The sequence below is a fragment of the Oryctolagus cuniculus genome, chromosome 7, assembly GCF_964237555.1.
Source record: "Oryctolagus cuniculus chromosome 7, mOryCun1.1, whole genome shotgun sequence".
Taxonomy (NCBI): Eukaryota; Metazoa; Chordata; class Mammalia; order Lagomorpha; family Leporidae; genus Oryctolagus; species Oryctolagus cuniculus.
In genome coordinates this window covers 78,618,664-78,646,483 of record NC_091438.1, presented here as the reverse complement: position 1 = coordinate 78,646,483, position 27,820 = coordinate 78,618,664, and the positions used below count along the sequence as shown (strand labels likewise).

The window sequence follows — 27,820 nt, the reverse complement described above, 5'->3', positions numbered from 1 at the left end:
GAACCAATGGAAGGAAGACCTTTCTCTCTGTCTCTCACTGTAACTCTACCTGTCAAGTAAATAAAATCTTAAAAAACAAAAACAAACAAAAAACAAACAAACAAAAAAAAAACATGCAATCCATATGAGAGGCAGGCTATCCCAGCCTTGTCTTAACCCCTGTGCCAAATGCCCATCCCCCACTTTCAGTATTTTCCTGTTACACATCCCTAGCAATCTCAAATGTTAGTTAAAAGCAACTATTTTATTTCTCCACAAATAGTCACCAGTTTCTGGGTCTAAACTAGCTAAAAAATGTCTTACTAACATATTTCCCCATTCAATTTTTCTATTCTTCAACATAATTATTTCAAACCTTTCTCATTTTCTTCAAATCTTCTTCCTGCCCTTTTCTGCCATGTTCAGCCTAGACTATATTCTTAAAAAAAAGTATTTATTTATTTGAGAAGCAGTTACACAGAGAGAAAAAGAGAGAGAGCGCTTCCATTCACCAGCTCACTTCCCAAATGGCTGCAGTAGCTGAGGCTGGGCCAGCGCCAATCCAAAACCATAAGCTGGCAAATTCATCCAGGTCTCCCATGTGGTTGGCAGGGACTTAGGTACTGGAGGCATCATCTGTTGCTTCTCATATGCATTAACAGGGAGCTGGGTCGGAAGCAGAGTAACTGGGACTTCAATTGGTACTCCAATATGGGATGCCAGTGTTGCAGGAGGCGGCTTAACCCCCCTCTACCACAGTACCCACGCTAGACTGTATTTTGATCTTAAAATATCTACCCAGATATCTCACAAGGATCTTGAACTCATTACCTCTATTTATTTATTTGAAAGTCAGAGTTACACAGAGAGAGAAGGAGAGGCGGAGAGAGAGGTCTTCCGTCAGATGGTTTACTCCCCAATTGTCTGCAACGGCTAGAGCTGCACCGATCCGAAGCCAGGAGCCACGAGCTTCTTCTGGGTCTCCCACGCAGGTGCAGTGGGCCATCTTCCACTGCCCTCCCAGGCCATTGCAGAGAGCTGGATTGGAAGTGGAGCAGCCAGGTTTTTGAACCGGTGCCCAAAAGGGAAGCCGTTGCTTCAGGCCGAGGTGTTAACCTGCTGCGCTAGCCCCTGAACTCATTACATTTAAAGCTGAACTAATAGGGCCAGTGTTGTGCCACAGGGGGGTAAAGCCTCTGGCACCCCATGATCAGAGCACTGGTTCAAGAACCAGCCGTTCTACTTCTAATTCAACTCCCTGCTAAGAAAGCTAAGAAAGCAGCAGGAGGTGGTCCAGGTGCTGCAGACCCAGATGGAGTTCTTGGCTCTTGGCTTCAGCCAGACTCGGCCTGGGCCATTGCGGTTTTTTGGGGGAGTGAATTAGCAGATGGGATATCTCTTCCTCTCTCTGTATCTCCTTCTCTCTGGTGCTCTGCCTTTCAAACAAATAAAAATTTTTGTCTTTTAACTTCAGATCTGGTCTCATTTATCTCCCCCACCCAACTTCTCACCTACCCCTTAATTCAACTCTGATTTGCCACAGTCCTTATATTTGGGGCAGGATCAAAAGGTAATGCACTCACTGATAACACATTTTAAAGGCTTTTGATATTTTGCACTCATGGCGCTTACTATCTAGCTGGGGAAGTAGATACCAAATGTAGTGCTCGCTACCCTTGCAACTGTAACAAGTACTTCCTGTTAGATTGCAATGAAAGTGGGTAACAGGAGGAGCTATTTTCCTAAGGCAGTGACTCCCCCTGAGACCTGAGGAATGAGTGTGGGAGAGAAGAGAGGCAAGAAGCCAATTGTAGAAGCCCAGAGAGAAAGGACACCAGGGAGGGCTGAAGTATAGACTGCAGGCCTGGTGGGAGCTGAAGGTTTATAAGTCACGGTCTTGTAGCTCATCTTAAGGGTTTTGCCTTTTATTCTTTTTTTTTTTTTTTTAAGATTTATTTATTTATTTGAAAGTCAGAGTTACAGAGAGAAGGAGAGGCAGAGAGAGAAAGGTCTTCATCTGCTGGTTCACTCCCCAGTTGGCCGCAACGGCTGGAGCTATGCTGATCCAAAGCCAGGAGCCAGAGGAGTTTCTTCCGGGTCTCCCACGTGGGTGCAGGGGCCCAAGGACTTGAGCCATTTTATACTTCCTTCCCAGGCCATATGGGATGCTGGCACTGTAGGCAGCAGCTTTACCGGCTACAACAGAGCACCAGCCCCTGCCTTTTATTCTAAAAGCAGTGGAAATGGAAAGGTTTCACGGGTGGGTGACACGACGAGATTTAGCTTTTTAAAACATCACTAAGGGGGCTAGTGCTGTGGCACAGTAGGTTAATGCCCTGGCCTGAAGTGCCGGCATCCCATTTGGGCGCTGGTTCAAGACCTGGCTGCTCCACTTCCTATCCAGCTCTCTGCTATGGCCTGGGAAAGCAGTGGATGATGGCCCAAGTCCTTGGGCCCCTGCACCCGTGTGGGAGACTGGGAAGAAGCTCCTGGCTTCGGATCGTTGCATTTCCGGCTCTTACGGCCATATGGGGAGTGAACCAGTGGATGGAAGACCTCTCTGTCTCTCTCTGCCTCTCCTCTCTCTGTGCAACTCTGACTCTCAAATAATAAATAAAATAAATCTTTTAAAAAATCACTAAGGCTTCTTCTCTCTGCCATTGGTTCTCAGGAGGACAGACAAAAATTTAAACAGGGATTATTGGTTTGATTGCCTTTGACCTTCCTTAAGCCTTTCATCACGTATGGGTCACACCCTATGTCTGCACTCTCCTACCTTCTCCCAGAATAATAAGATTTTAGACAAAAGACCAGAACATGGAAATCTCAACCACCAAAACCTGTCTCTTCAGGACAGTCTTTGATGATTGTACTGTTTCTGCTTATAAATGCTATAATTATAAAAAGTCTAGAAAAAAAAAGGAGCTTCTTATTCCAACCCCCAAGTGACTTACTCTGGAAGAACTAGAAGGGCCTGCTGCCCAAGCAACCTGATCATCAAAGACTGTCCTGAAGAGACAGGATTTGGTGGTTGAGATTTCCATGTTCTGGTCTTTTGTCTAAAATCCTATTATTCTGGTAGGAGAGTGCAGACATAGGGTGTGACCCATACGTGATGAAAGGCTTAAGGAAGGTCAAAGGCAATCAAACCAATAATCCTTGTTTAAATTTTTGTCTGTCCTCCTGAGAACCAATGGCAGAGAGAAGAAGCCTTAGTGGGTTTTTTTGTGTTTGTTATTTAGTAGAAATTCCTTTTTTAAAAAAAAAAAGTGTGCATGTTCAGTCAGGCACAACTTTCTTTTTTTAAAGATTTATTTATTTACTTGAAAGTCAGAGTTACACAGAGAGAGAGGAGAGGCAGAGAAAGAGAAAGGTCTTCCATCCTCTGGTTCACTCCCCAATTGACCACAACGGCCAGAGCTGTGTTCAATCCAAAGCCAAGAGCCAGGAGCTTCTTCCGGGTCTCCCATGCGGGTGCAGGGGCCCAAAGATTTGGGCCATCTTCTACTGCTTTCCCAGGCCATAGCAGAAAGCTGGATTGGAAGAGGGGCAGCTGGATCTCGAACTGGCACTCACATGGGAAGCTGGCACTGCTGGCAGCAGCTCTACCCGCTATGCCACTGCACCGGCCCCAGAAGTTCCTTCCTAACATTAAAAATGCCTGCTCATGGAGCTGGCGCTGTGGCAGAGTAGGCTAGCCCTCTGCCTGCAGTGCCTGGCTCCTGGATGGGTCCAGTTTTGGCCATTGCAACCATTTGGGGAGTGAACCAGCAGATAGAAGACCTTTCTCTCTATCTGTAACTCTACCTCTCAAATACACAATTTTTTTTTTTTTTTTGACAAGCAGAGTTAGACAGTGAGACAGACAGAAAGGTCTTCCTTTTTCCGTTGGTTCACTCCCCAAATGGCCGCTATGGCTGATGCACTGCACTGATCTGACGCCAGGAGCCAGGTGCTTCCTCCTGGTCTCCCATGCAGGTGCAGGGCCCAAGCACTTGGGCCATTCTCCACTGCACTCCTGGGCCATAGCAGAGAGCTGGACTGGAAGAGGAGCAACCGGGACAGAATCTGGCGCCCTGACCGGGACTAGAACCTGGGGTGCCGGTGCCGCAGGCGGAGGATTAGCCCAGTGAGCTGCAGTGCCGGCCTTTTTTTTTTTTTTTTTAAGCCTGCCTACCCCGGTGTGTTGGGCAGCTGTGTGTCATAAGCAGGTAGGTGCTGATTCTGGTGAACACTGACACATCGAGGTGATGTAGACGGGCCCACTTGCTAATTACACCCTATTCCTGCTTCAGCAAACTTGGAGATTGCTTTTGACTCAGGAGCTGCTCCGTCAGCTGTATTCTCCTTCCACTCACCCATCCACCCATCCATCCAGAATTGAGCACTAAGAATTCCAAGGCATTGTGTGAAACTGGATCCTCAAGGCCACTACTGTGCTAGACACAGCGGTCTGCTACTTGTTAGCAAATTTCAAGTTATCTGTAAAGCCCTGGGAGGTAACCGCTACGATGCCTCAAGTCCTAAATCACTATTACCACGCAGCTGTTGTGAAACCAGCTCTTAAGTGCCCCTTTCAAACCAATGAGCTCCTGCAGGCTCCAGCCTCAGCTGCTACCTCGTATTTATTAAGCACTCGTTGCAAGAGACAGGAGATACGGAGAGCGATGGAGGAAAGCGGGAAAACTCCCAATCGCCCAAATAACAGCCCCAGACGTTTGGGATGAGTGAAGTTGTTCTCATAGCAAAAGCCTCCAGGGCGGCGCTCCTCCACCCAAGCCCTACAGCTCCCAGCAGGGTGTGGGCGTTCAGGGAGCGCCCAGCTCACGTGCGTGCGCTGGGCGCGGGAACCACCCTTGTCTGCCCCACAGCCTCTAGGCGGAGCTTAGAGACTTCAGCAGCGACCACGTGACATACGCAGGCCAATGGGCGGGCGACCGGCGGCGCGCCTCCTATAAAAGCGCCTGTCGCAGCCCTCAAGTGGCAGCCATTCGGCGAGGGCTGGCGGCGAGCGTCCGTGAAGAACGGCTGCCCTGCACCGCTTGATCTTGTGCAGTCTGCCAGGGACGATCCCGTGAAGTCCTTTTCTTAAGAGGTAATATATCCTTTACGGGGGTACAGTCCGGGCTGGGGTCGAGGTAAGCCCTTGGGGGAACAACGGTTTTTCGCCTCTCCCCTCCCCCATCGGCATTGTGCAACGTGCAAGGCCGTTGGGGAAGTCCTCCTGATGGGTGTCCACAGCCCAGGTGAGCCGCTGGTTGCTTTGCTTTGGCCTTACCAACTGCAAGATTGTAGCCCCACTGGGCCTTTTGTTTTGTTCCCTCCCCCCCGCCCCCCAACTCTAAAATGCCGGTGTTTTGCGCAGGGAAGGGTGGGAAGGAGGAGGTTTCGTTGAGGAGAAGGGCGTTGAATTGTCAAATTGCTTCCTCCCATCCTGGAATAAACTCTTGGTTGTTGTAGATCCTTAAGAGGACCTTGAATTGGTGGATTGGCGTCTGTGCTGTCTTTGTCAAGTGCAGAAAGCAAAGTAGGCAGCTGCTGTGGCATTTTTCTTGAACAGCTTCTGGGTGTTAACCGTTTGGGACTGGGAAATCCCGTCCTTGATTCATTTGCCCAGTCTCCAGCTTTATTAAGCCCTCGGAACTGTTGGACCCTTTTCTGGGTGCTCCAGGACGAGGGGCAGGCGCTGGCTTGTGATAAGAATTCAGGTAGAGGTGAGTATAGGGTGCCATGGGGTCCGTGGGGGAGGGCTGGGTGAGTGGAAGAGAATGCCGGGGCTCCACAGTGGAGGAGTACTCTGCTGGCTCTGGCGGGACAAATGGAAGCTAAGCTAAAGAGTAGAGAAGGAAGCCAGGCAAGAATGTTTCAAAGGCATGGACTTGTATGCACGAAGTAGCATGGGACAGTTGAAAACTGAAAGACTTTCGAGTGACTGGCTCCATGTTGGGAGTTGGTGCAGTGGCAATAGAGGATTTTAGTGAGATGGCCAAGGTGGTTATAACTCGGTTTGTCTGTCATGAAGGACAGTGGCCTGTTGTATGACCATGGGCAAGGTGCTAAGCAAAATTTAGAACATGACCATCGTGTTAATTCTTGTGGGAAGTGACAGTAAGCTAACAGAAGCAGTGGTTTGGGGATGGAAAATAGGAACACCATAAATGTCCAGAATACTCTATTTATTTGTGTTAAGCAGCCAAACGTTAGTGTGGAGGTATTTGATATTTTAGAGTGGCTAAGACTGGCATTGGACAGATGTGTGGATCAGAAATCGGGAGAAAAGGATGATAAGAGGGAGAGCCCTGGGGGCCCGAAAAGATTAGCAGGGAATGAGATTAAAAAAGATTAAGAAGTCCGCTCCACCCCTCCCTTGGGTATCTTTGCTCTGTAGGCCCATCTCTGTCATATGCTACTTATATATTCTATTGTAATTACCAGTTTACAAGTCTTGAAAAATAGTCTAGCTCAGAGCCTAGTTTGATTGGCCTGCTTGTCAATGCTTTGTAAATATTTAATAAGTGAACTAATGGAATTTGGAAAATGGTATCCTGGAAACCAGAGGAGTTTTAAGAGAGTCACAATAATAATCTAGAGACAGGTATTGCTGAGAAGTCAAATAAGATTTTAAAAAGAATCCTTTGGATTTAATACCTAAGTATGGTAAGTGCTAACCTTTTTTTTGTTTTGTTTTTTAAAAGATTTATTTTGAAAGAGTTACACAGAGATCTTCCATCCATTGGTTAACTCCTCAAATGGCCACAATGACCAGAGTTGGGAGAATCAGGACTTTGTTCCACATCTCCCATGTGGGTACAGGGGCCCAAGCACTTGGGCCATCTCCCACTGCTTCCCCAGGCACATTAGCAGGGAGCTGGATGGGAAGTGGAGCAGCCAGGAAGTGAACCGGTACCCATATGTGATGCCCATGCTACAGGCTGTGGCTTAACCCATAGTGCCACAGTGCTGGCCCCCAAGTGTTAACATAAAGGGAGGTTACAGGGCAGTGGGGAAAAGCCAGGAGAGAAGTGGGAAATCAAGACAGTTCTTTAAGATGCCCTGGGGTGAGATACAGAAGCCTGAGGCTATGAGGAACAGAAGCATGAGGCTGTGAGGAGAAAATAGGATTAAGGGAAGATTTTTTTTTTTTTTTTTTGCCAGGCAGAGTTAGACAGTGAGAGAGAGAGAGTTATAGACAGTGAGAGAGAGAGACAGAAAGGTCTTCCTTCTGTTGGTTCACCCCCAAATGGCCGCCACGGCCGTTGCTGTGCCAATCTGAAGCCAGGGTCAGGTGCTTCCTCCTGGTCTCCCATGCCAGGGCAGGGCCCAAGCATTTGGGCCATCCTAAGGGAAGAATTTTGTGAGGAAGTTTATGTGGAAGGAAGCTAGCATAGAAGTGTTGAAGATTCAGAGCTTGTATTGGGCACCCTCCAGATTACTCAAGATGCTGGAAGGATGCACAAATGTACAACATAAAAACCAAAGGAAGTTGATCCCATAAACCGCTAAGAAAACACAGCTGTTCCAGCAGTCCAATCCTATTAGTCTTTGTTCTTAAACAATACAGAGTATATTTATTTTCTCAGGCATTCAACTAAAACAGTAGCAATAAAAGTTGATGCAGGAAAGCAGCAGCTAAGGGTCTTTGGGTGGTGTTCCACAGTTCCTGGAAGAGTTGTAAACAGGAAGGGCCCTTCACTCTAAGACTCCAGGCTGAAGGGAGGAGCAGTGCAGGAGGTTGAATTGTTGTGAATAATTTGCATTTTCTAAGGTTTCCCTCTTTGACCTTAACCAAAGCCTGTTCTAATCTTCAAGGACACATTTTCTCCCTTAACTGGGAGGCTGCTCATTGGATGATGCAGTTTGGAGTAAATAGCTGAGCTCATCACAGGGCCTGTTAGTTTCATCCTTTCCGAGCCTTAGAGTCCAGGCTCTCCCTGTACCGCTCTGTGCATGTGTGAGACCCACTGTGTCATGCCAAGCGCACACGGCGCAGTAACCCACTCTGCCAATTACTGAAGTAGATGGGATATTTTTTAAACAGTCTTCAAAGCCTCCTCAATTCTCTTAACTCCGGTAGACATGTAGAGTAGCACAATTTAATATCTGCTCTATTGTGGTTAGTAATGACGGAGCAATTTGAAAAAAGATGTTTTTGAGAGGAGGAAACCTTTGTTGAAGAAGCTGGACTCAAGTGTTCCTATAATTAGAAGTGAACCTTTATGCTTTCTTGTAATATTTTGGAAACATTTTTTTAGCCTATGTATACATTTCAGAAAAATCTTTGGTCGTAAGGGATGACTTTGAAATATTCATAACCACCTCAAAGGCCATCATTTTCTTAGAAGTTTCAAATTTTACTCATGTGCATTATTGGTGGCCATAGCTGGGATAGCCCCTGGGAAACAACTGAAGATCTAGAAAAACTTCAAAGCAGTGGATATATGGGATATATCCATAGGTTTGGACATGTATATGCCAAGATGTATTTAGAGAGATATTGACATTAACCCTAATATCCATGTAGCTGCATCCCCAGATGAATGATATGCACCTCTTAAAAGGAAATGGGCATGGCTGGCGCTGTGGCTCAACAGGCTAATCCTCCGCCTTGAGGCGCCGGCACACCGGGTTCTAGTCCCAGTCGGGGCGCCAGGTTCTGTCCCGGTTGCCCCTCCTCCAGGCCAGCTCTCTGCTGTGGCCAGGGAGTGCAGTGGAGGATGGCCCAAGTGCTTGGGCCCTGCACCCCATGGGAGACCAGGAAAAGCACCTGGCTCCTGGCTTCGGATCAGCGCGATGTGCCAGCCGCAGCGTGCCGGCCGCGGCGGCCATTGGAGGGTGAACCAACGGCAAAAGGAAGACCTTTCTCTCTGTCTCTCTCTCACTGTCCACTCTGCCTGTCAAAAATTAAAAAAAAAAAAAAAAGGGCAGTAATGTATGAACTGCTCTGAGAAATTTCCAAGATGAATTGGGTACAAAAAACAAGACTATTTTTGAAAAGATGCAATTCTTAGAACAAGGATAGAACAGTATGAAACTTTGTATATAATTTTTTTCAGAATTTCATGTCACCTGGATGTCAATTCAAACTTTTTTCTATGATGCCTTATCTTTAAAAAGTTTTCTAGAATTTCCAAGATTATTGTATGAGTTTCTGAGTGGGCAAAGGAATGATTTTTCAGGCAATTTATGCATGGAATCATAGAATGGTTTGACAAGGGGATGGCTACACTATTATGAGATGGTTTTTCAAAGGAAATAAGAACTCTGCCTTGTCATCCATGATACATTGTCTTTGAACAATGGTGACTAATGGTAACAACCTCCCATTATATTCTTTACATGAAATTTTGTCTGCCCACAACATCTTTCATTTTAGAAATATATCCATGGGCAAAATAGTTTTGAAAGCAGAATAACAATAAAATGACAACTCTGCAAACATGAGTAACTGTGGACTTGAGGCATAGTTACTGGTGTGAATGTAACTCTGTTTAAATAAATGACAAATTACTTCTGACACTTCCTAATTGTTTATGACCCACCATTGTATCAAGATGGTAGAGGGCTGGCACTGTGGCGCAGTAGGTTAAAGCCCTGAATTGCAGCACCAGCATCCTATATGGGTGCCGGTTCAAATCCCAGTTGCTCCACTTCCGATCCAGCCCCCTGCTGATGTGCCTAGAAAGGCAGCAGAGGATGGCCCAAGTCCTTGGGCAACTGTGCCCATGTTAGACCTGGGTGAAGCTCCTGGCTCCTGGCTTTGGATCAGCTCAGCTCTAGCCATTGTGGCCATCTGGGGCATGAACCAGTGGATGGAAGACTTCTCTCTCTCTCTCTTACTTCTCCCTGTAACTCAGTCTTTCAAGTAAATAACAAAGGCTTTTTTATTTAAAGACTTATTTATGTGTTTGAAAGGCAGAGTTACAGAGAAAGGGGTACAAAGAGTGAAAGAGATCTCCATCCACTGGTTCACTCCTGAAATAGCCATAACCAGGTCTGGTCCAGGACCAGTCCAGGAACCAAGAAACCCCATCCGGGTATATCCCATATGGGTGACAGGGACCCAAGCACTTGAGCCACCTTAAGTTGCTTTCCAAGGCACATTACCAAGGAGCTGGATTGAAAGTGTAGTAGTCAGGACTCGAACCAGTGCTCATGGCCATGAATTCTAAAAGATACGCCTTTTGTACTGTAGACTATCCCTTAATCTAGATTTGTCTGCTTCCTTTCATTTATTCTAGTCCAGTGCCACAGAACTTTTCTTCCAAGATTGCCATGTTCTATGCCTGCTTGTTTCTTGTATAATAGCCACATGCAGCTATTCAGCTCTTGAAGTGTTGATAAGTGTTGTTTAAATTTTGGATAATTTAAATAATTCCATATGGTCAGGAGTTTTCATATTGGACAGCACAATAACAGTTGCTGAATTCTCTTGTTAAATGAAAAAGAAGTCTCAAAGTTGATTATATTCAGTTAAACATTTTTGGCAAAAACCTATATAGGTACAATTGTATTTAGCCATGTTAAATACTGTGAAGAGAGAACTGAGAAAGATTAGTGAGGATTTGGGTTGTTTCAAGGGATGAATGATTTGAGGCAGTAAGTTTCAAAAGAGTTGGAAAAGCCAGATAGGTGTTTTTTTTAAAAAAAAAAACCCTTGGTGAAAAGATTTTATGTTAGTAATCAAGCAGATAGGCTGGCGCCATGGCTCACTGGGCTAATCCTCTACCTGCGGTACTGGTACCCCAGGTTCTAATCCCGGTTGGGGTGCCGGTTCTGTTTCGGTTGCTCCTCTTCGAGTCCAGCTCTCTGCTATGGCCCGGGAGTGCAGTGGAGGATGGCCCAAGTGCTTGGGCCCTGCACCCGCATGGGAGACTAGGAGGAAGCACTTTGGCTCCTGGCTTTAGATTGGCACTATGCATCAGCTGTGGCGGCCACTTGGGGAGTGAACCAAAGGAAGACCTTTCTCTAACTAACTCTGCCTGTCCAAAAAAATAAATAAAATTTAAAAAAATTAATCAAGCAGATAACAGGAGAGGGGTTTTGTTTTTTTCTTTTGGTTTCTTTGGTTTGTTTGTTTTAAATACTATTTTTTTAGAGGAATTTAGCTTCCCAGCAAAATTGAGCCAAAAGTATGGAGTTTTCAGTCTGTCCTTACCCAGTATAGACTGAACTTACCTCCCCTCTGCTCCCAAAAACAGCCTCCCCCACGACGAACAGCTGTGCTGCACCACATTTGTTACAATCAATGTGTCTACATTGACACATCAGTATCTCCAAGAGTCCACGATTCATATTAGGGTTCACCTGTCGGGGAGTAGCTACCTTAAATTTTGCATGAAACGGGGTAGTTTCAGAGCCCTAAAAATCCTCTGCTGCATATTCATTATTCCTCCTCAAACCCCTCTCAACTGCTGATCTTTCTACTGCCTTCATAGCTTTCTAGAATGGCATACAGTTGGAATCGTACAATTGTAGCCTTTTCAGATTGGCTTCTTTGGCTTAGTTATATGCATTCACATTTCCTGCATGTATTATCCTGACCTGGTGGCTAGTTTCTTTCCAGTGCCTTGCATGGATGTGCCACAGTTGATTTATCCATTCACCTACTAAAGGACATCTTCCACTTTTTGGCGATTATAAATAAAGCTGTTGAAAGATATGTGTGTGTGCAAGTTTTTGTTTGAGAAGGATTTTTTAAGAAAAATTTAAGGCATTGATTAGAGCATGAAGCAAGTCAATTCCAGCTAAAGAAGTAACTGTAAAAAAGAAACCATAAGACAAAGCAGAAAATAAATTGTGTAAACTTTCTTAATTTTAAATGTTTGACAATAATTATATTATTCAAGGTGTGGAGTGATAATCTGAAATAGTTATGCATTGTATCGTTATTATCATAATGAAATGAATGCATCCATCACTACATATGGCATACATTAGATCTTCAGAATTTGCTCACCTTATAACTAAAAGTTTGTCCCCTTTGATCAACATCTCCCGTTAGTTTTAATAATCCCCTCTTGCCAGACATACAGACAACTGCTGGCAACCACCATTCTATTATGTTACTATGTATTTTGACTTTATTAGATTCCACATACAAGTGAGATCATACTATATTTGTCTTAAGTTTATTTCAGTGAGTCTTCCAGGTTTGCCCATGTTATTGCAAATGACAGAATTTCCTCCTTTGTTGCAGCTGAGTAACATTCCTGGGTGTGTGTACCTGTGTATATATAAATAGGTACAATAATTTGGCAAACTCTTTAGTACTACTAGATTTGAACATATCCATATAACCCAGCAGTAATTCTAGTAATAATTCTACAGTAAAATATACAGCAATGAAAATGAACAACCTCCTTAAGCAGAAACATGAATGAATCTCACAAATATAATGTTGAGGAAAGGAAATAGATTAAAATATAATACATAACAAATGAACTTCAATGGCAACAACTTAATCTGTGTGTCAGAAGTCAGCATGTGGTTAGCCTTTGTGGGTGATGGAAGGTACAGTATTGGGACACCCTAGATGAGGCTAGTTTTAAATACAAAGCAGGGGGCTGGCACTGTGGCTTAGCAGGTAAAGCTGCCATCTGCAGTGCTGGCATCCCATATGGGCGCTGGTTTGAGTCCCAGCTGCTCCACTTCCAAGCTAGCTCTCTGCTATGGCCTGGGAAAGCAGTGGAAGATGGCCCAAGTCCTTGGGCCCCTGCAGCTTTGTGGGAGACCTGGAAGGAGCTCCTGGCTACTGGCTTCAGATCAGCACAGCTTCGGCTGTTGTGGCCAACTGGGGACTGAAACAGTAGATTTGGAAGACCTTTCTGTGTAATTCTGACTTTCAAATAAATAAATATTAAATAAAAAAAAATACAAAGCTAGGGTGAGAGACAGTTTAGTTTAGTTGTAATACCCTGAAATATCTCCATTTTAAAAATTTATTTAAAAGGCAGTGTTAGAGATGGAGAGAGAGAGAGAGAGATCTATTATCTACTGGTTTACTCCTTAGATGGCTGCAATGACCTGGGTTGAGCCAGGCTGGAGCAAAAAGCCAGGAGCTGCTTCTGGGTCTCCCACATGGATGCAGGGACCCAAGGACTTGAGCCATCCTCCACTGCTTTCCAAGACACATTATCCAGGAACTGGATCAGAGGTGGGGCAGCTGAGACTCAAACCAGTATCCATATGGAATGTCAGCACTGTAGACCAAGGCTTCAAACTGCTGTGCCACAGCGCCAGCCCCTCCATCTTATTGTCTTTTATTAATTGTTCTGTTTCACGTGTGTGAAATGAAAAGTGAAAACATAAGATGGAATAAATTATAGCACTGACAGTCACCTCCAGTTAGTTAATGTCAGCATAGTGGTAATCAACCCTGGCTGCACATCCACAGCACCAGAAAACTTAAAACAAAAACAATGATGTGCTGAGGCCTGTCTCCAAACATTAAGGTCTGGACACTAGTATTTTTTTTTTTTTTTTTTTTTTTTTTTAGATTTTCTTTATATGACAGGTAGAGTTATAGAGAGACGGAGTGACAGAAAGATTTTCCATCCACTGGTTCACTCCCAAATGGCCACAATGGCCAGAGCTACGCTGATCACAAGCCAGGAGCCAGGAGCTGCTTCTGGGTCTCCCATGAAGGTACAAGGGCCCAAGTAGTTGGGCCATTTTCTGCTTTCCCAGCCCATAGCAGAGAGCTAGATCAGAGGGGAAAAGGCCAAAAACTAGAACTGGTGCCTATGTGGGATGCCAGAGCCGCAGGCAGAGGATTAACCTACTGTGCCACAGTGCCAGCCCCTGGCCACTAGTATTTTTAAAAATGATCCACACCTCATGCATTAGGGTGACTACTAATAAAACAAAAAAAAAAAGTGTTGGTTGAAATTTAAAATGATACAGCCACTATGAAAAGAGTTGCGATTCCTCAAAAAATTAGAGATATTATTGCCCAATTATTCAGTAATTCCACTTGTGACTTTTGGGTATGTGAGCCTAAATGAATTGAAGACAGGGTCTTGAGAAATTTATACATCCATATTTATAAGAGCACTCTTCACAATGATCAAGAGATGACAGCAACCCAAGGGACCATCTGGATAAATGGATAAAGGGAATTACATGAATATACACAACCAAAAACAGATTGATTGCCAGGGGGGAACAAAGGGTAAAGTGTAGGTTCATGGATATAAAGTTTCAGTTTTGCAGGATGAAATATTTCCCAGAGTTTAATATCATAAAAATATGAATATTATTACTGGGGCTGGTGCTATGGCACAGTGGGTTAACACCCTGGCCTGAAGCACCAGCATCCCACATGGGCACTGGTTCGAGACCCAGCTGCTCCACTTCCCATCCAGCTCTCTGCTATGGCCTGGGAAAGCAGTAGAAGATGGCCTAAGTCCTTGAGCCCCTGCACCCACATGGGAAACCCGGAAGAAGCTCCTGGCTTCAGATCGGCATAGCTCCAGCCTTTGTGGCCAATTGGGGAGTGAACCAGCAGATGGAAGTCCTCTCTCTCTCTCTCTCTCTCTCTCTCTCTCTCTCTCTTTCTCTTTCTCTCTCTCTCCTCTCTGTGTAACTCTTTCAAATAAATAAATAAATCTCTAAAAAAAAATATTGGGGGCCGGCGCCAAGGCTCACTTGGTTAATCCTCTGCCTGCGGCGCCGGCATCCCATATGGGCGCCGGTTCTAGTCCTGGTTGCTCCTCTTCCAGACAAGCTCTGCTGTAGCCCGGGAAAGCAGTGGAGGATGGCCCAAGTGCTTGGGCTCCTGCACCTATATGGGAGACCAGGAGGAAGCACCTGGCTCCTGGCTTCAGATCAGCGTAACTCTGGACATAGTGGCCATTTGGGGGGGTGAACCAAAGGGAAGGAAGACCATTCTCTCTGTCTCTCTCTCTCACTGCTAACTCTGTCAAATTAAAAAAAAAAAAGTTTACTGAACTGTATACTTAAAAAAATTGGTTAGGATATGGGCTAGCATTATGTTGCAGTGGATAAAGCTGCTCCACTTCCTATACAGCTCCCTGCTAATGGCCTGGGAAAGCAGTGGAAGATGGCCCAAGCTTTTAGGACCCTGCTACCCACATGGGAAACCCGAATGAAGCTCCTTGCTTTGGCCTGCTCAGCCCTGGCCAGTGCAGCCATCTTGGAGTGAACCAGTGGATGGAAGATCTCTTTCAAATAAATATATGAATCTTTTTTAAAAAAATGGTTAAGATAGAATATTTTCAAATATATTTAATCTCAATTGAATGATTGATGTGCAATAAAAGGTTAAGAACTGACACTATCAATGTAAACAAAGACATGCTGTGGTGTACTAATGCCAGTCTCTAAAAGTGGACAATTCATTTGTTGACCATACTTTTCATCTTGCTGATGAACTTGAGATATTGTGTGTCCGTTGATAGTCTCTTTGCTCTTTTATCCCAAAGGTAATGTAGTCTAGGAATATTGTTTCAGGCACTCTCTTTCTGAAATACTCATGAAATTTAAAAGTATTTGTTTAAGGTAATATATTATTTGTTTAAGTAAATATAGAGAGAGATAGGCAGAGCTCCCATCCACTGTTTCACTCCCCAAATGCCCATAAGGGCTGAGGTTGGGTCAGAGCAGAAGCCAGGATCCTGGAACCCTATCCAGATCTCCCATGTGAATGGCAGGACCCCAATCACTTGAGCCATCATTGCTGCTCCCCAGGACATGTATTAGCAGGAGATCAGGCATCAAACCTAGGCCCTCAGATAATGGGACATTGGCATCTTAGGTACGAGGCCAAATGCCTGCCTTAAGATTTTACATGTAGCAATATATGCCAGAGAATAGCATGTTACCCCTTGACATTTTTCTAATGAATTGGCTTTTAAAATTAGCCAGAAAAATCCTTTATTTTCTCCCTTCATTGAATTAACAGTTGCAGAATACTTATATACTAATAGCTAATGACATTCCCTGTAATTTCTTTTTAATAGGAATTTATAGACTTTTCCTGCTAAGAGCTCAAATTGTGTTTTTCAAAGACAAAGAAATACTGTGAAATGTTGAAATAATTTAAATCATCTAAGACTAAGTAAGGCATACATAATGAAACAACTTGTACAACTTGTATAGAAAAAGGTTTGTATTTTTTAAAATCGTTTTAGTCATCCTTTGGAGTCCCCCTCCCCGCCCCCGCCCCCGCCCCTTAACTGTGATGTGCTTTAAGATATGGCAGCTGTGTCTCTTGAGTACCACTGTGCAGCTCCCAGAGGAACCACTTCTGTAGTGCTTCTTAGGCACTGGGCCTTTTCTCTTTCAGGACGTGTACGTGTAGACAACATTTGGATATCGGGATTGGAAGCAGTTAAAAATGTCTCTGCCAAGTCGACAAATAGCCCTTGTCAACCCTCCTCCACCAGAGTTTATAAACACTAAGAAAAATGGGCGGCTGACAAATCAACTGCAGTATCTACAGAAAGTTGTCCTAAAGGCTCTGTGGAAGCACAGTTTCTCTTGGCCTTTTCAACAGCCCGTGGATGCTGTGAAGCTCAAGTTGCCTGTAAGTATGTCTTACAGTTATACTAATTAAACAAGAAAGATTAAGTCCAACTCTGTAAGAAATAGTCTCTGATATCAAATATATTTAACTTAATAAATACCTTAGTAACACTAAATCAAACAAAATAAGCATAATTAAGAATATCCCAATGAATATTTCTACCCATAATTGAAATTGTTACTTTTCTGGAGATTAACAGTCTTCTTTTGAGAGCTTTGGGTAGATCATAGTGTATGTTTACTTGTGATAGCATATGTCAGTTGAGCAGGTGATGCAAGGTAGTCACAGAAGTTCCCTCCTTGAGTCGTTCTTGATAGCTTGTTGAAGATTGAGTGGTGTAACATGTGGAATTCAACTTCAGGTCTTTGGGGAGCATTTAGTCCCCGAGGAACAGAACCGCTGACTACTTTGTAATGTGTAGCTAGTCAGTAGTGCAGCTGGGAGTTTACTCAGGCTCTTCCAGAATGCGTAAATACTAGTTTCTTTTTCCTCATGTCCTTCCATTTTTATTTTCCATGAAAGTTCTCTTAAATGCGTCATTAGTCCCTATTGGCTTTCTTTTCCCTGCTGAAAAATATTGCCACAGGAATCACCTTTGTTTCCCATTGCTAGTGGTTCTGGTTTCCAGATTATGGTTCTTTAAAGGTATTCATCTGCTCTAATTAAAGTGTATAGTTTATGAAATTTCTTTGTGTAGTAGTTGTAGTAAATTTATTCTTATGACATTTTGGATTTCTTCAAAACCACAGGACTATTATACCATTATAAAAAGCCCAATGGATTTAAATACAATTAAGAAGCGCTTGGAGAATAAATATTATGTGAAGGCTTCAGAATGCATAGAAGACTTCAATACCATGTTCTCAAATTGCTATTTATATAACAAGGTATGTAAACCTCAGAGTAGCCTTGCTAGTTCTTTGTTAATACATTTCTAAATGTATTTATACATACTATTTACATGTATAAAAGAGTGTGCTGATCTCAGATTTGAAGTCTTAATTTGGGGAGTTTTAAATAATTTGAAGAATAATGTCTCTTCTCTGAATTTCATAATTTTCCCATGTCAGTAATTATTGAATCTATTATTTTTGCCTGAATAGTTGTAATGGCTTATTATGTTTTAAGATATAAAATACGAATAATAGCTAGTTTCTACATGTAAAGTATTTCAGAATGTTTTACTGAATTCCTACAATTTTAGTTATAAGCTGAATGGCTAATTTATTATACACTAATCAATGGTTAAATTTTATGGTATGAGTCCCCAGCCATAATCTAAGAAGGCAAATAAATTGTGTATTTCTAAACTTCATGACAAGTTGATTTAAAGATGAGACACATGGATATATCCTACTGTATACTTGCTTTTAGCCTATATGGATGTTGGTGGACATTTTAAGCAATCTCCACCTTGGCTCTTATCCATTTGTGTGCTTGAGTTTTCTTCCACTTACTGCTCCTGTGGAACTACATATAAAATCCCACAGAGGAGTGCTGAATCCTTCTCAAGCTCTTCTATCATATCTAAATATTTTATTCAATTTTTATTTTCATTTTTTGAAAGACACAGTGAGATAGAGATAAGAGATTATATATATGTCTTCTGTCCTCTGGTTCATCCCCCAAAAGCCCCCAACAGTCAAAGCTGGGCCTCGCCAAAGCCAGGAGCCTGGAACTCAATCCAGGTTCCCCTCATGGGTGGCAGGGACCAACGAGTTGGCCATTGCCTGCTGCTTCCAAAGGCATGCATTAGCAGAAAGCTTGATCAGAAGTGGAGAAGCAGGGCCTTGAACCAGCATGGGATGTGGGCATACCAAGTGACAACTGTTGTGCTAAATGCCCTCCCCAGTATCTAATTATTAAAGCTTATATCCCACTTAAATATGAGAAATCTAAGTTTTCGGCATTTAGGTTATTCACAATCACTAGTGACTCTGAAATGTAACAGTTTTAATTTGATTCTCAAAGTAACTAAAGTAACTACCAGTGCCATCTTATATGTATAAAGGATTTAAAACTATTTGGCTAATGTGAACTTTTTAAAAAAATCTGTATCTGTGGTTATCATTACCATTGTCAACTTCATTTTAATTTAATAGCTGTTCCAAAGGGTCCCTTTTCACTCTTAACATTTTTAAATGAAGTTGAGTGATATTCCCAAGATACCAACCTTAGAAGTAAGTGTTCTTTGCTTCAGGCTGCTGCTTTGTTATTTACTTTATTTTTTCTCAGTAAGGTTCTAAGACTTCTAAGCAGAAAGTTTAAGATTTACAAAAATGTGCCAGTGCTGCGGCTCACTAGGCTAATCCTCCACCTAGCGGTGCTGGCACACCAGGTTCTAGTCCCAGTCGGGGCACCAGGTTCTGTCCCGCTTGCCGCTCTTCCAGGCCAGCTCTCTGCTGTGCCCAGGGAGTGCAGTGGAGGATGGCCCAAGTGCTTGGGCCCTGCACCACATGGGAGACCAGGATAAGTACCTGGCTCCTGCCATCAGATCAGCGCAGTGCGCTGGCCACAGCACGCCGGGCGCGGCGGCCATTGGAGGGTGAACCAACGGCAAAGGAAGACCTTTCTCTCTGTCTCTCTCTCTCACTGTCCACTCTGCCTGTCAAAAAAAAAAAAAAAAAAAAAAAAAAAGAGAGACCAAACATGTTGTCCTTATGATGGATTTAATGTATTTTCCAGCCTGGAGATGACATTGTTCTTATGGCACAAACTCTAGAGAAGTTGTTTATGCAGAAACTGTCTCAAATGCCACAGGAAGAACAAGTTGTGGGCGGTAAGGAAAGAGTAAGGAAAGGTAAGCTACAGGTACAGTTTTCCCCTGTATGTGTGTGTATGCGTAATGACTAGAACCAAATTGAAAATCCCTCATAGGCAGCAGATGTCCAAAAGTCCTGCATCTAACCATGCCCGCTCTTTAGTACAAAGGTCCCACTTACACAGTCTGCTAAGTTTCGATCACAAGTTTGACGATCACCCAAGAAAGGATTGCCTTGACTGTGGCCTGGGAGCCAGGTTTCCTGCAGCCTACCAATGTTCTTGTAGCAGGCACTTAATACATCATAGCTACCGTTACTATTTTCAGTGGATGTGACCTTAGTGCTATACTGATAAAAGGGCCCAACTTGCCACTGTTCTCTGCACCAAAAGATCCTAAAACTAATGCTGAAATGCTATTGTCGGGTCTGAAGATTGTCTTTTTTTTTTTTTAAATATAGAGAGAAACGTCTTTATAGCTAATAATCATCATTTTTGAATAAGATTTATTTATTTATTTATTTGAAAGGCAGAGTAACAGAGAAGGGGGAAAGACAAACATACAAACACAAAGATCCTCCATCTGCTGGTTCATTCCTCAGATGGCCATAACAGCCAACGCTAGACCAGGTAAAGCTAGGAGCCTGGTCTGCCATCCACGTCTCCCTCATGGGTGGCAGGGCCCAAGTGCTTGAGCCACCTTCTTTTGCCTTCACAGACTAGACTGGAAATGGAGCGACCAGGACCCAGACTGGTGCTCCAGTGTGGGCTGCAGCCTTGCAAGTAGCAGCTTGAACTACTGCATTGCAATGCTCTCGCCTAATAATCATTATTTAAATACAGAGTTATAAAATACTAAGAATTTAGATGGATCACTTACAAATTTAAACAAGAATGTCATAGATCAAATGTTGGCTTATATTTGGGTAATTCAAGTTGTATAATCATGGTTAAGTTTCTTAATCATTCCCTGTTTCCTCATCCATAATATCAGGAAAAGAGGGCCTGGCATTGTGGCACAGCAGGTTAAGCTGTTGGCATCCCGTATGAAAACCTGTTTGAGTCTCGGCTGTTCCCCCCATGCCTTGTTTTTTTGTTTCTTTTTGTTTTCTTTTAAATTTTAAAGATTTATTTGTTTGAGAAGCAGAGTTACAGACAGAGAAAGGGAAAAAAAAGAGAGAGGTCTTCTATCTCTGGTTTATTCACCAAATGGCCACAGTGGCGAGGGCTGGGCCAGGCTGAAACTGGGAGCCAGAAGCTTTTTCCTGGTCTCCTACATCGATGCAGGGGCCCAGGCACTTGCATTATTCCTCTACCTTTCCATGCTATTAGTCGAGAGCTGGATCAGAAGAGGAGCAGCCGTGACACAAACTGGCACTCATATGGGGTATCAGTGCCATAGGGAGAAGTTTAGCCTACTACATCACAGCACCAGACCTAGCTGTTCCCCATCGTCTTGCTAATGTGCCTGGTAAAGCAGTGAAAGACTTCCATGTGGGTGACAGGGACCCCATTACTTGAGCCATCCCCTGCTGCCTCTCAGAATCTGTATCAGCAGGAATCTGAGATTAGGAGCCAGAACCAGCACTCAAACTCAGGCACTAGAATGTGGAATGCAAGTGTCTTAACCACGAGGCCAAATGCCTGCCCACCCCTTACCCTCAGTGAACTTTTCAAGGAATCTTCATGGCGGGGTGAGTGTTAGCACAGCAGTTGAGATGTTACTTGTTTGTGATGCCCACTTCCCTGATCAGAATGCCTGGTTCAAGTCCTGGGTCTGTTATTTTTGATCCAGCTTCCTGCTAATGCATACTCTGGGAGCCAGCAGAGGATAGCTCAATACTTGTGTCCCTCCACTCACATGGGAGACATGGAATGAGTTCTTAGCTGTTGGGTTCAGCCCGGCCCATCCTTGGCTATTGTGGGCATTAGGAGAGCAAACCAGTGGATGGAAGATTTCTCTGTGTTTGGCTCTCTGTCCCCCCACCTACCTCTTGCCTTTCAAATAAAATGAAAATAAAACATTTAAAGATCACTTAGAGACTGCTTATGCTTAAGCTACAGTGAAGTAAGGAGCTGGGGAGAGTGAAAGGGAGTAAGGGTGGAAAAAGGTCAGAGGTAGGACAGGAGTATCAGATCACACAGGTCCTTATGAGCCACTGTCAGGACTTCGACTTTTACATGGAGAGATGACTAAGAGGGTATTAGAGGGCACTGAAGATCTGATTTGAGTTTTAAAAGATCAATTTGGCTCCTCTTGAGAATAGACTGTAGGTGTATCAGAAAAGGAAAGCCTGTTAGGATGCTACTGCAGTAGTCCAGTTGAGAACTGATGATGACCTTGGACCATGGTGATTATAAATTGTGAGAAGTAGTTGGCCATCAGATAGGAAGATAGAGCTAACAGGGTTTGCTGGTAGACTGAATATTGGATTCAAGAGAAATGGGGCCGGCGCCATGGCTCACTTGGCACCATATGGGTGCCAGGTTCTAGTCCCTGTCTTCCAGTCCACCTATCTGCTGTAGCCCGGGAGGGCAGTGGAGGATGGCCCAAGTGCTTGGGCCCTGCACCTGCATGGGAGACCAGAAGGAAGCACCTGGCTCCTGGCTTCAGATCGGCGTAGCTCTGGTTGTAGTGGCCATTTGGGGGGTGAACCAACAAAAGGAAGACCTTTCTCTCTGTTTCTCTCTCTCACTGTCTAACTCTATCTGTCGAATAAAAAGAAAGAAAAAGAAAGAGAACTGACTCCTACTAAAGTTTTTAGCTGAACAATTAGAAGGGTGGAGTTGCCTTGATGGAAGTATGGCCTTTTGTAACACTGTATTTCAGAGTGGCATGATCTAAATATTTTAACTCATAGCATTCTGTAGGAACCTATAGGATGGAAGAACATGCTCAATTGCTCTTTTGACAGAAATGTATGAGACTTATTGAAAAGAGAATTGTCTTCACATCTCTTACTATGTGTGCATCCGTGGTGGGCTAACAATTTTCAAGTTCTTGGATATTTTTGCAGAGCATCTTGAATGTTTTATCTGAATAAGTTTAACACTGCGAGCAACAGTATGTGTGGGTGGATTTCAAGACAAAATGAGAGAGCAAGTGTTTTGCTAAAAAATTGAAATAAATGAATTAAAACAGGATACTAAGTGTTGTTTACTGCACTCACTCATGTATTTGACTCTGATTCCTACTCCACCAGGCACTCAACATAATGTAGCAGCGGCTTCTATTAAAGAAAAAACATCCCCCAAAGCAACAGCCAAGCAGCAAATGAGTTCCTCTGTGTTTCCAGAGAAATCTACTTCTCCCTTAAACACAATGCAAGGAGCTCCACCCAATCCTAGCTCACAAACTGTGGCCCAAGTAAGTTTACTGTGGTTTAAATGAATTGGTTACTGAACTATTTCAGCATTACATTGAATATTTCCTGTATTTTTTTATAGAAAGCCTTCATCTAATAAATATAAATTTCATAAGTACAGCTTTTAGATTTTAGCAGTTCCTGTATTATGTTACAGTTGCTATAAAAATTGGTTTTCCAGCATATAGCAATCTTAAATTGTACAATTTCTGGCTCTCTCCATAAATTTTGTGAACAGAGACTTAGGTTGCTAACCATGTTTTAGAGATTTCTTAGGTAGAATTTGAACTGTTAAAGTGTCTTGATAGTAGAAGAATCTGAAGTTGTCCATGTCCATGGTTTCGTTTCTTACTTTATTTTTTTAAGGTTTTTTTTTTTTTTTTTTTGAAAAAGCAGAGAGTGACAGAGATCTTCCATCCATTGGTTTGCTCCCCAAATGCCCACAATAGGTAGAGCTGGGGCAAACCAATTCCAAGATCCAGAATCTCATTCCAGGTCTTACCATGTGACACTAGGTAACTGAGCGCTCATCTGCTTCCCAGATTGTACATTAGCAGGAAATTAGAAGCAGAACTGGGAGCCGGCGCCGTGGCTCAATAGGCTAATCCTCCACCTAGCGGCGCCGGCACACCGGGTTCTAGTCCCGGTCGGGGCACCGGATTCTTTCCCGGTTGCCCCTCTTCCAGGCCAGCTCTCTGCTGTGGCCCGGGAGTGCAGTGGAGGATGGCCCAAGTGCTTGGACCCTGCACCCCAAGGGAGACCAGGAGAAGCACCTGGCTCCTGCCTTTGGATCAGCGCGATGTGCCAGCTGCAGCGAAACGGCTGTGGCGGCCATTGGAGGGTGAACCAACGGCAAAGGAAGACCTTTCTCTCTGTCTCTCTCTCACTATCCACTCTACCTGTCAAAAAAAAAAACAAAAAAAACAAAAAAAAAAGAAGCAGAACTGGAAGCTGAGCTCATGCACTGTGTTTCAGGAGGTGGGCATCACAAGTGTCATTGTAGCCACTGGGACAAATACCTCCCTCCTTCTTTACTTTTTTTTTTTTTTAAGATTTATTTATTTGAAAGTCAGAGTCACACAGAGAGAGGTCTTCCATCTGCTGGTTCATTCCCCAGTTAGCCGCAGTGGCTGGAGGTACACTGATCCGAAGCCAGGGTCCAGGAACTTCTTCCAGGTCTCCCACACAGCTTCAGGGGCCCAAGGACTTGGGCCATCTTCCACTGCTTTCCCAGGCCATAACAGGGAGCTGTTTTGAAAATGGAGCAGTCAGGTCTCGAACTGGTGCCCATATGGGATGCCGGCACTTCAGGCCAGGGCATTAACCCGCTGCACCACAGTTCCGGCCCCTCTTCCTTTCTTTATAAAACTATATACCCTCATTGATTCCAGGTATTCAGAAACTTTTTTTAGTGTAACCATAATTTTGGTTTTCTATCTTTCATTTATCTTAAGTGTTTGCGGTAGACAAGTTCCTCAGGGTGTGGGATGAAAATATTGAAACTATTTATTTTGCACATAAGAAAGAAATGAACTTCTAATATTGATTGACAACAATATATGTAAATTATATACATAAGGACTTTATGCCAGAAATTATTCCTCCTTTTTTTAACTGATTAAAAATAACGATAAAGTTTCTGAAAGTTATTGCTCTAAATATCACTTTAAATACAATTTCTGTTTTGTTTTAGATTTCAAGAGGAGTCAAGAGAAAGGCAGATACAACAACTCCTACAACTTCAGGAGTTAAACCGAATAGTGAATCTTCTCCAAAACTTACAGAAAAAAAATCAGTAGGAATGCCACAAATAAAAGAAAATGTGGTGAAGAATATTTTGCCAGATTCTCAGCAACAATGTAAAGCTTTAAAGACTGTTAAAGTAACTGAACAATTAAGGCACTGTAGTGAGATTCTTAAAGAAATGCTTGCAAAGAAGCACTTACCATACGCATGGCCCTTTTATAATCCTGTCGATGTTAATGCTTTGGGACTCCATAACTACTATGATATTGTCAAAAATCCAATGGATCTTGGAACTATCAAGGTAATTATTGTCCTAATATGTGGGATTTTTCTTGATTATAAAAGTAATTTGTCATAAAGAATTTTAAAAATCCAGAAAAGATTCATAAATTTAAACCACCAGAGTCATATCTTCTCATTTTTAATCATTAAACATATCCATTGGTTCTTTATCACAGTATCTCAGTTATCGTATCTAATATAGCCTATACTTTGAATTTGACTTTGTGTATTATGGACATTTTTGATGTTTTATATATATGTATATTTTTAAGATTTTATTTATTTGAGATGTAGAGTTAGAGAGAGAGAGGGGGAGAGACAGAGAAAAAGGTCCTCCATCTGCTGGTTTACTTCCCAAATGGCCGCAAAGGCCAGAGTTGGGCTAGGCAAAAGCTAAAAGCCAGGAGTTTCTTCTAGGTCTTCCATGCAGGTACAGGGGCCCAAGCACTTGGACCATCTTCCACTGCTTTCCCACACCATAGCAGAGAGCTGGATTAGAATAGGAGCATCCAGGATTCAAACTGGTGCCCAAATAGGATACTGGCACTGTAGGCAGAGGCTTAAGCTACTATTGCTACATCACTGGCCCCTCTGTTATATATTTTTAAGAATATTTCAATGAATAATTCTAGTTGGTTTTTGTTTTGTTTTGGTAAGACATTTAATTTCCAACTTTGTTCCTGCCTTTATATTTAATCTTCTGATTGGTAAATATTTTTTTTTAAATATAAGTTTTATTTATTTACTGAAAAGCAGAATGACAGAGTGAGTTCTCATTTGCTGGTTCATCCCCCAAATGGTCGCAACAGCTGGTTCTGGGCCTGCCAGAAGCCAAGAGCCTGGAATTCCATTTGGCTCTTCCCTATGGGTATAAGGGGCCCAAGCACTTGGACCATCTTCCACTGCTTTCCCAGGAGCATTATCAGGGAGCTGGATCAGAAACAGAGCAGCCTGGATTCAAACCAGTGCTCATATGGGATGCTAGTGTCCCAACAGTGCCTTAAACTGCTGTACCACAACACTGGCACCTCAATGTCATTTCTTGCCTTCTGTTCTTTCCTCCTGGGATGATTCTTTTTGTTGAAGTGCAAAATTAGTGATTTTTCTATGAGAGTTTATAGGTAGTAAGCTCTTAATACTTGTATATCTCAAGGGATTCCTCATTTTTGAATAATTCTATAACTGACTAGAATTCTAGAATGGCAGTTAGACTATAGAATTCTAGAATGACAGACTATAGGATTCCAGAATGACAGTTATTTTCCCTTAGCATTTGGAAGATACATTCTGATATCTCCTGTTGCTGCTAAGATACCTGCTCTCACTCTACTTGTCATTCTTTTGTAGGTAATCTGCCTTTCTTTTTTTTTTTTTTTTTTTGTACATTTATTTTTATTCCTCTTGACTGGAAATTGCCACTTTCAGTCTAAAGAATTAGACTCATTCTGCTTTTCAAGTAAATCTGAAAATAAATTATCCTGTCTTCCAAATACTGCTTCCTGGGGTGGACATTTGGCCTAGTGGTCTAGATGACAGTGAATATGCCCACATCAAAGTTCCTAACTTGGATACTTAGCTGCAGCTCCTGACCCCCAGGGAAAAAGCAGATGATGGCCCAGGTAATTGGGTTTCTGCCATCCTCCGTGGAGAGTTGGATTGACTTTCTACTCCTACTAGCTTTGTTCTGGCCCATCTCTGGCCATTTTTCGCTGACATTCGAGAATGTTAACCAGCTGATGGGAGCATTCTCTCTTTCTCTCTCTCTCGCATAAATAATACAATAATACTTTTTTGAAGTAACTGGATTCTACTTTTCCCTGTGTAGTAACTTCTACTCAGAGGTCAAGACATTACCTAAAATAGTTATACCTGAACTAAATCTTAAAGAATAAATAGGAATTGGGAGGTTATAGGATATATAGGAATACCTTGAGGTGAAGGGAGCATACTCAGACTGCTATATTTTGGCCAACTTGAAACATATGGAGAGCATGAATTAAAATTGGGGGAAAATGATCCTTGAAATAAATCTGAGCCTTTAACAAGAGATGCCATCATAAAGAGGTCAAGAACTGCCCTTAAATATGAGGGAATTCCCATGTCTAGTTTTATAGTGTTTTCTTTGGTAGCAATGTGGAGACTGGTTAGGGGGCTATGTCAGAATTACAAGGACAAGCTGATGGTGATTTCAGTTCTCTGAAATCATTACCAGTTGCCAGTGATCAGATTGGTAGAAAAGTATTGCTCATGTTTTAGTTTTTGCATTTCTTCAATTATATATGGGGTTTAATGTCTTGCATTTGTTTATTCGCCTTTTAAGTTGTGAATTTCCTATTAAATATATATTTTCCCTGATAGTCTAAAGGATTTTCTTGCTAGTCTTTTTTCTTTTTGTAATGACTGCTTAACCAACTATTCTGCATTATGTTCTAGTAACCATCTTACTTGCAGCCACATAAAAAATGTAACCCATGCTATTACTCTTTTGTTACATTTCTTGACATCTGTTTGTTACCAGGGGAATTTAAATATAAACCTTTCATTCATATGCTCAAGGTCAGTTTAGGAGATTACCTTTTCACTACTTTTCTACCATCAAACTTGCCCACCATTGATTATCTGAAAATAATCTGTATTCAGCTTTTGTGATTTGTTCTTATTCTTTACCTGGAATGCACTCCTCCTTTATCTCTGTGTGTCAGATTTCACTGGATTTTTTTCAGAGTCTAAAAAACAGAAAACATTTTCTATTTTATGTGTATGTCTGAGTTACTAAACATGATAGGTGCTTAGATAATTACTGAATCGAACTATATTTTTGTAAGTTCTATAACTTTTCCTTAATCTAGGGGAAAATGGACAGTCATCAATATAAGGATGCTTGCGAATTTGCAGCCGATGTTAGATTAATGTTCATGAATTGCTACAAGTACAATCCTCCAGATCATGAAGTGGTGACAATGGCAAGAACACTACAAGTGAGTTGTAGCCTGTAGTCAGAAAACATCTTTCTTCTGAACAGAGTTGGAAAATTTTAGAACTGTAACTCAAGAGATAAAGTCTAACAGCCATACCCCTATTTGTAGTCCAAAACAATTTGTAAATTATACTTTTAAACTGGGAAGTTGTGGCCGGCACCGCG

The 27,820-nt window shown here is 42.7% G+C and overlaps 1 protein-coding gene and 1 long non-coding RNA gene across 10 annotated transcripts in view; one reads left to right on the top strand and one right to left on the bottom strand.

The window, feature by feature from the left end:
• The window catches only part of LOC138850605 (uncharacterized), a 120,245-nt gene that overhangs the window by 51,655 nt on the left and 40,770 nt on the right, over positions 1–27,820 (bottom strand). For 5 of the 6 annotated variants that reach the window (XR_011390573.1, XR_011390574.1, XR_011390577.1 and 2 more), the window contains exon 3: positions 27,346–27,404. This is a non-coding gene — a long non-coding RNA (uncharacterized lncRNA). Of the gene's footprint in view, positions 1–7,139; positions 12,203–27,345; positions 27,405–27,820 lie in introns of those variants that run through there. The other variant, XR_011390578.1, reaches the window with a different exon arrangement.
• BRDT (bromodomain testis associated) overlaps positions 4,918–27,820 on the top strand; it is a 44,248-nt gene continuing 21,345 nt past the window's right edge. For 2 of the 4 annotated variants that reach the window (XM_002715866.5, XM_017346092.3), the window contains exons 1-8: positions 4,918–5,074; positions 15,960–16,104; positions 16,286–16,525; positions 17,275–17,412; positions 19,211–19,325; positions 22,489–22,652; positions 24,344–24,697; positions 27,528–27,656. In XM_002715866.5, the coding sequence (XP_002715912.2) occupies positions 16,337–16,525; positions 17,275–17,412; positions 19,211–19,325; positions 22,489–22,652; positions 24,344–24,697; positions 27,528–27,656 (1,089 nt within the window). In that variant the 5' untranslated portion in view covers positions 4,918–5,074; positions 15,960–16,104; positions 16,286–16,336. Of the gene's footprint in view, positions 5,075–6,544; positions 6,637–15,959; positions 16,105–16,285; positions 16,526–17,274; positions 17,413–19,210; positions 19,326–22,488; positions 22,653–24,343; positions 24,698–27,527; positions 27,657–27,820 lie in introns of those variants that run through there. The other 2 variants (XM_017346093.3, XM_017346094.3) reach the window with 2 other exon arrangements.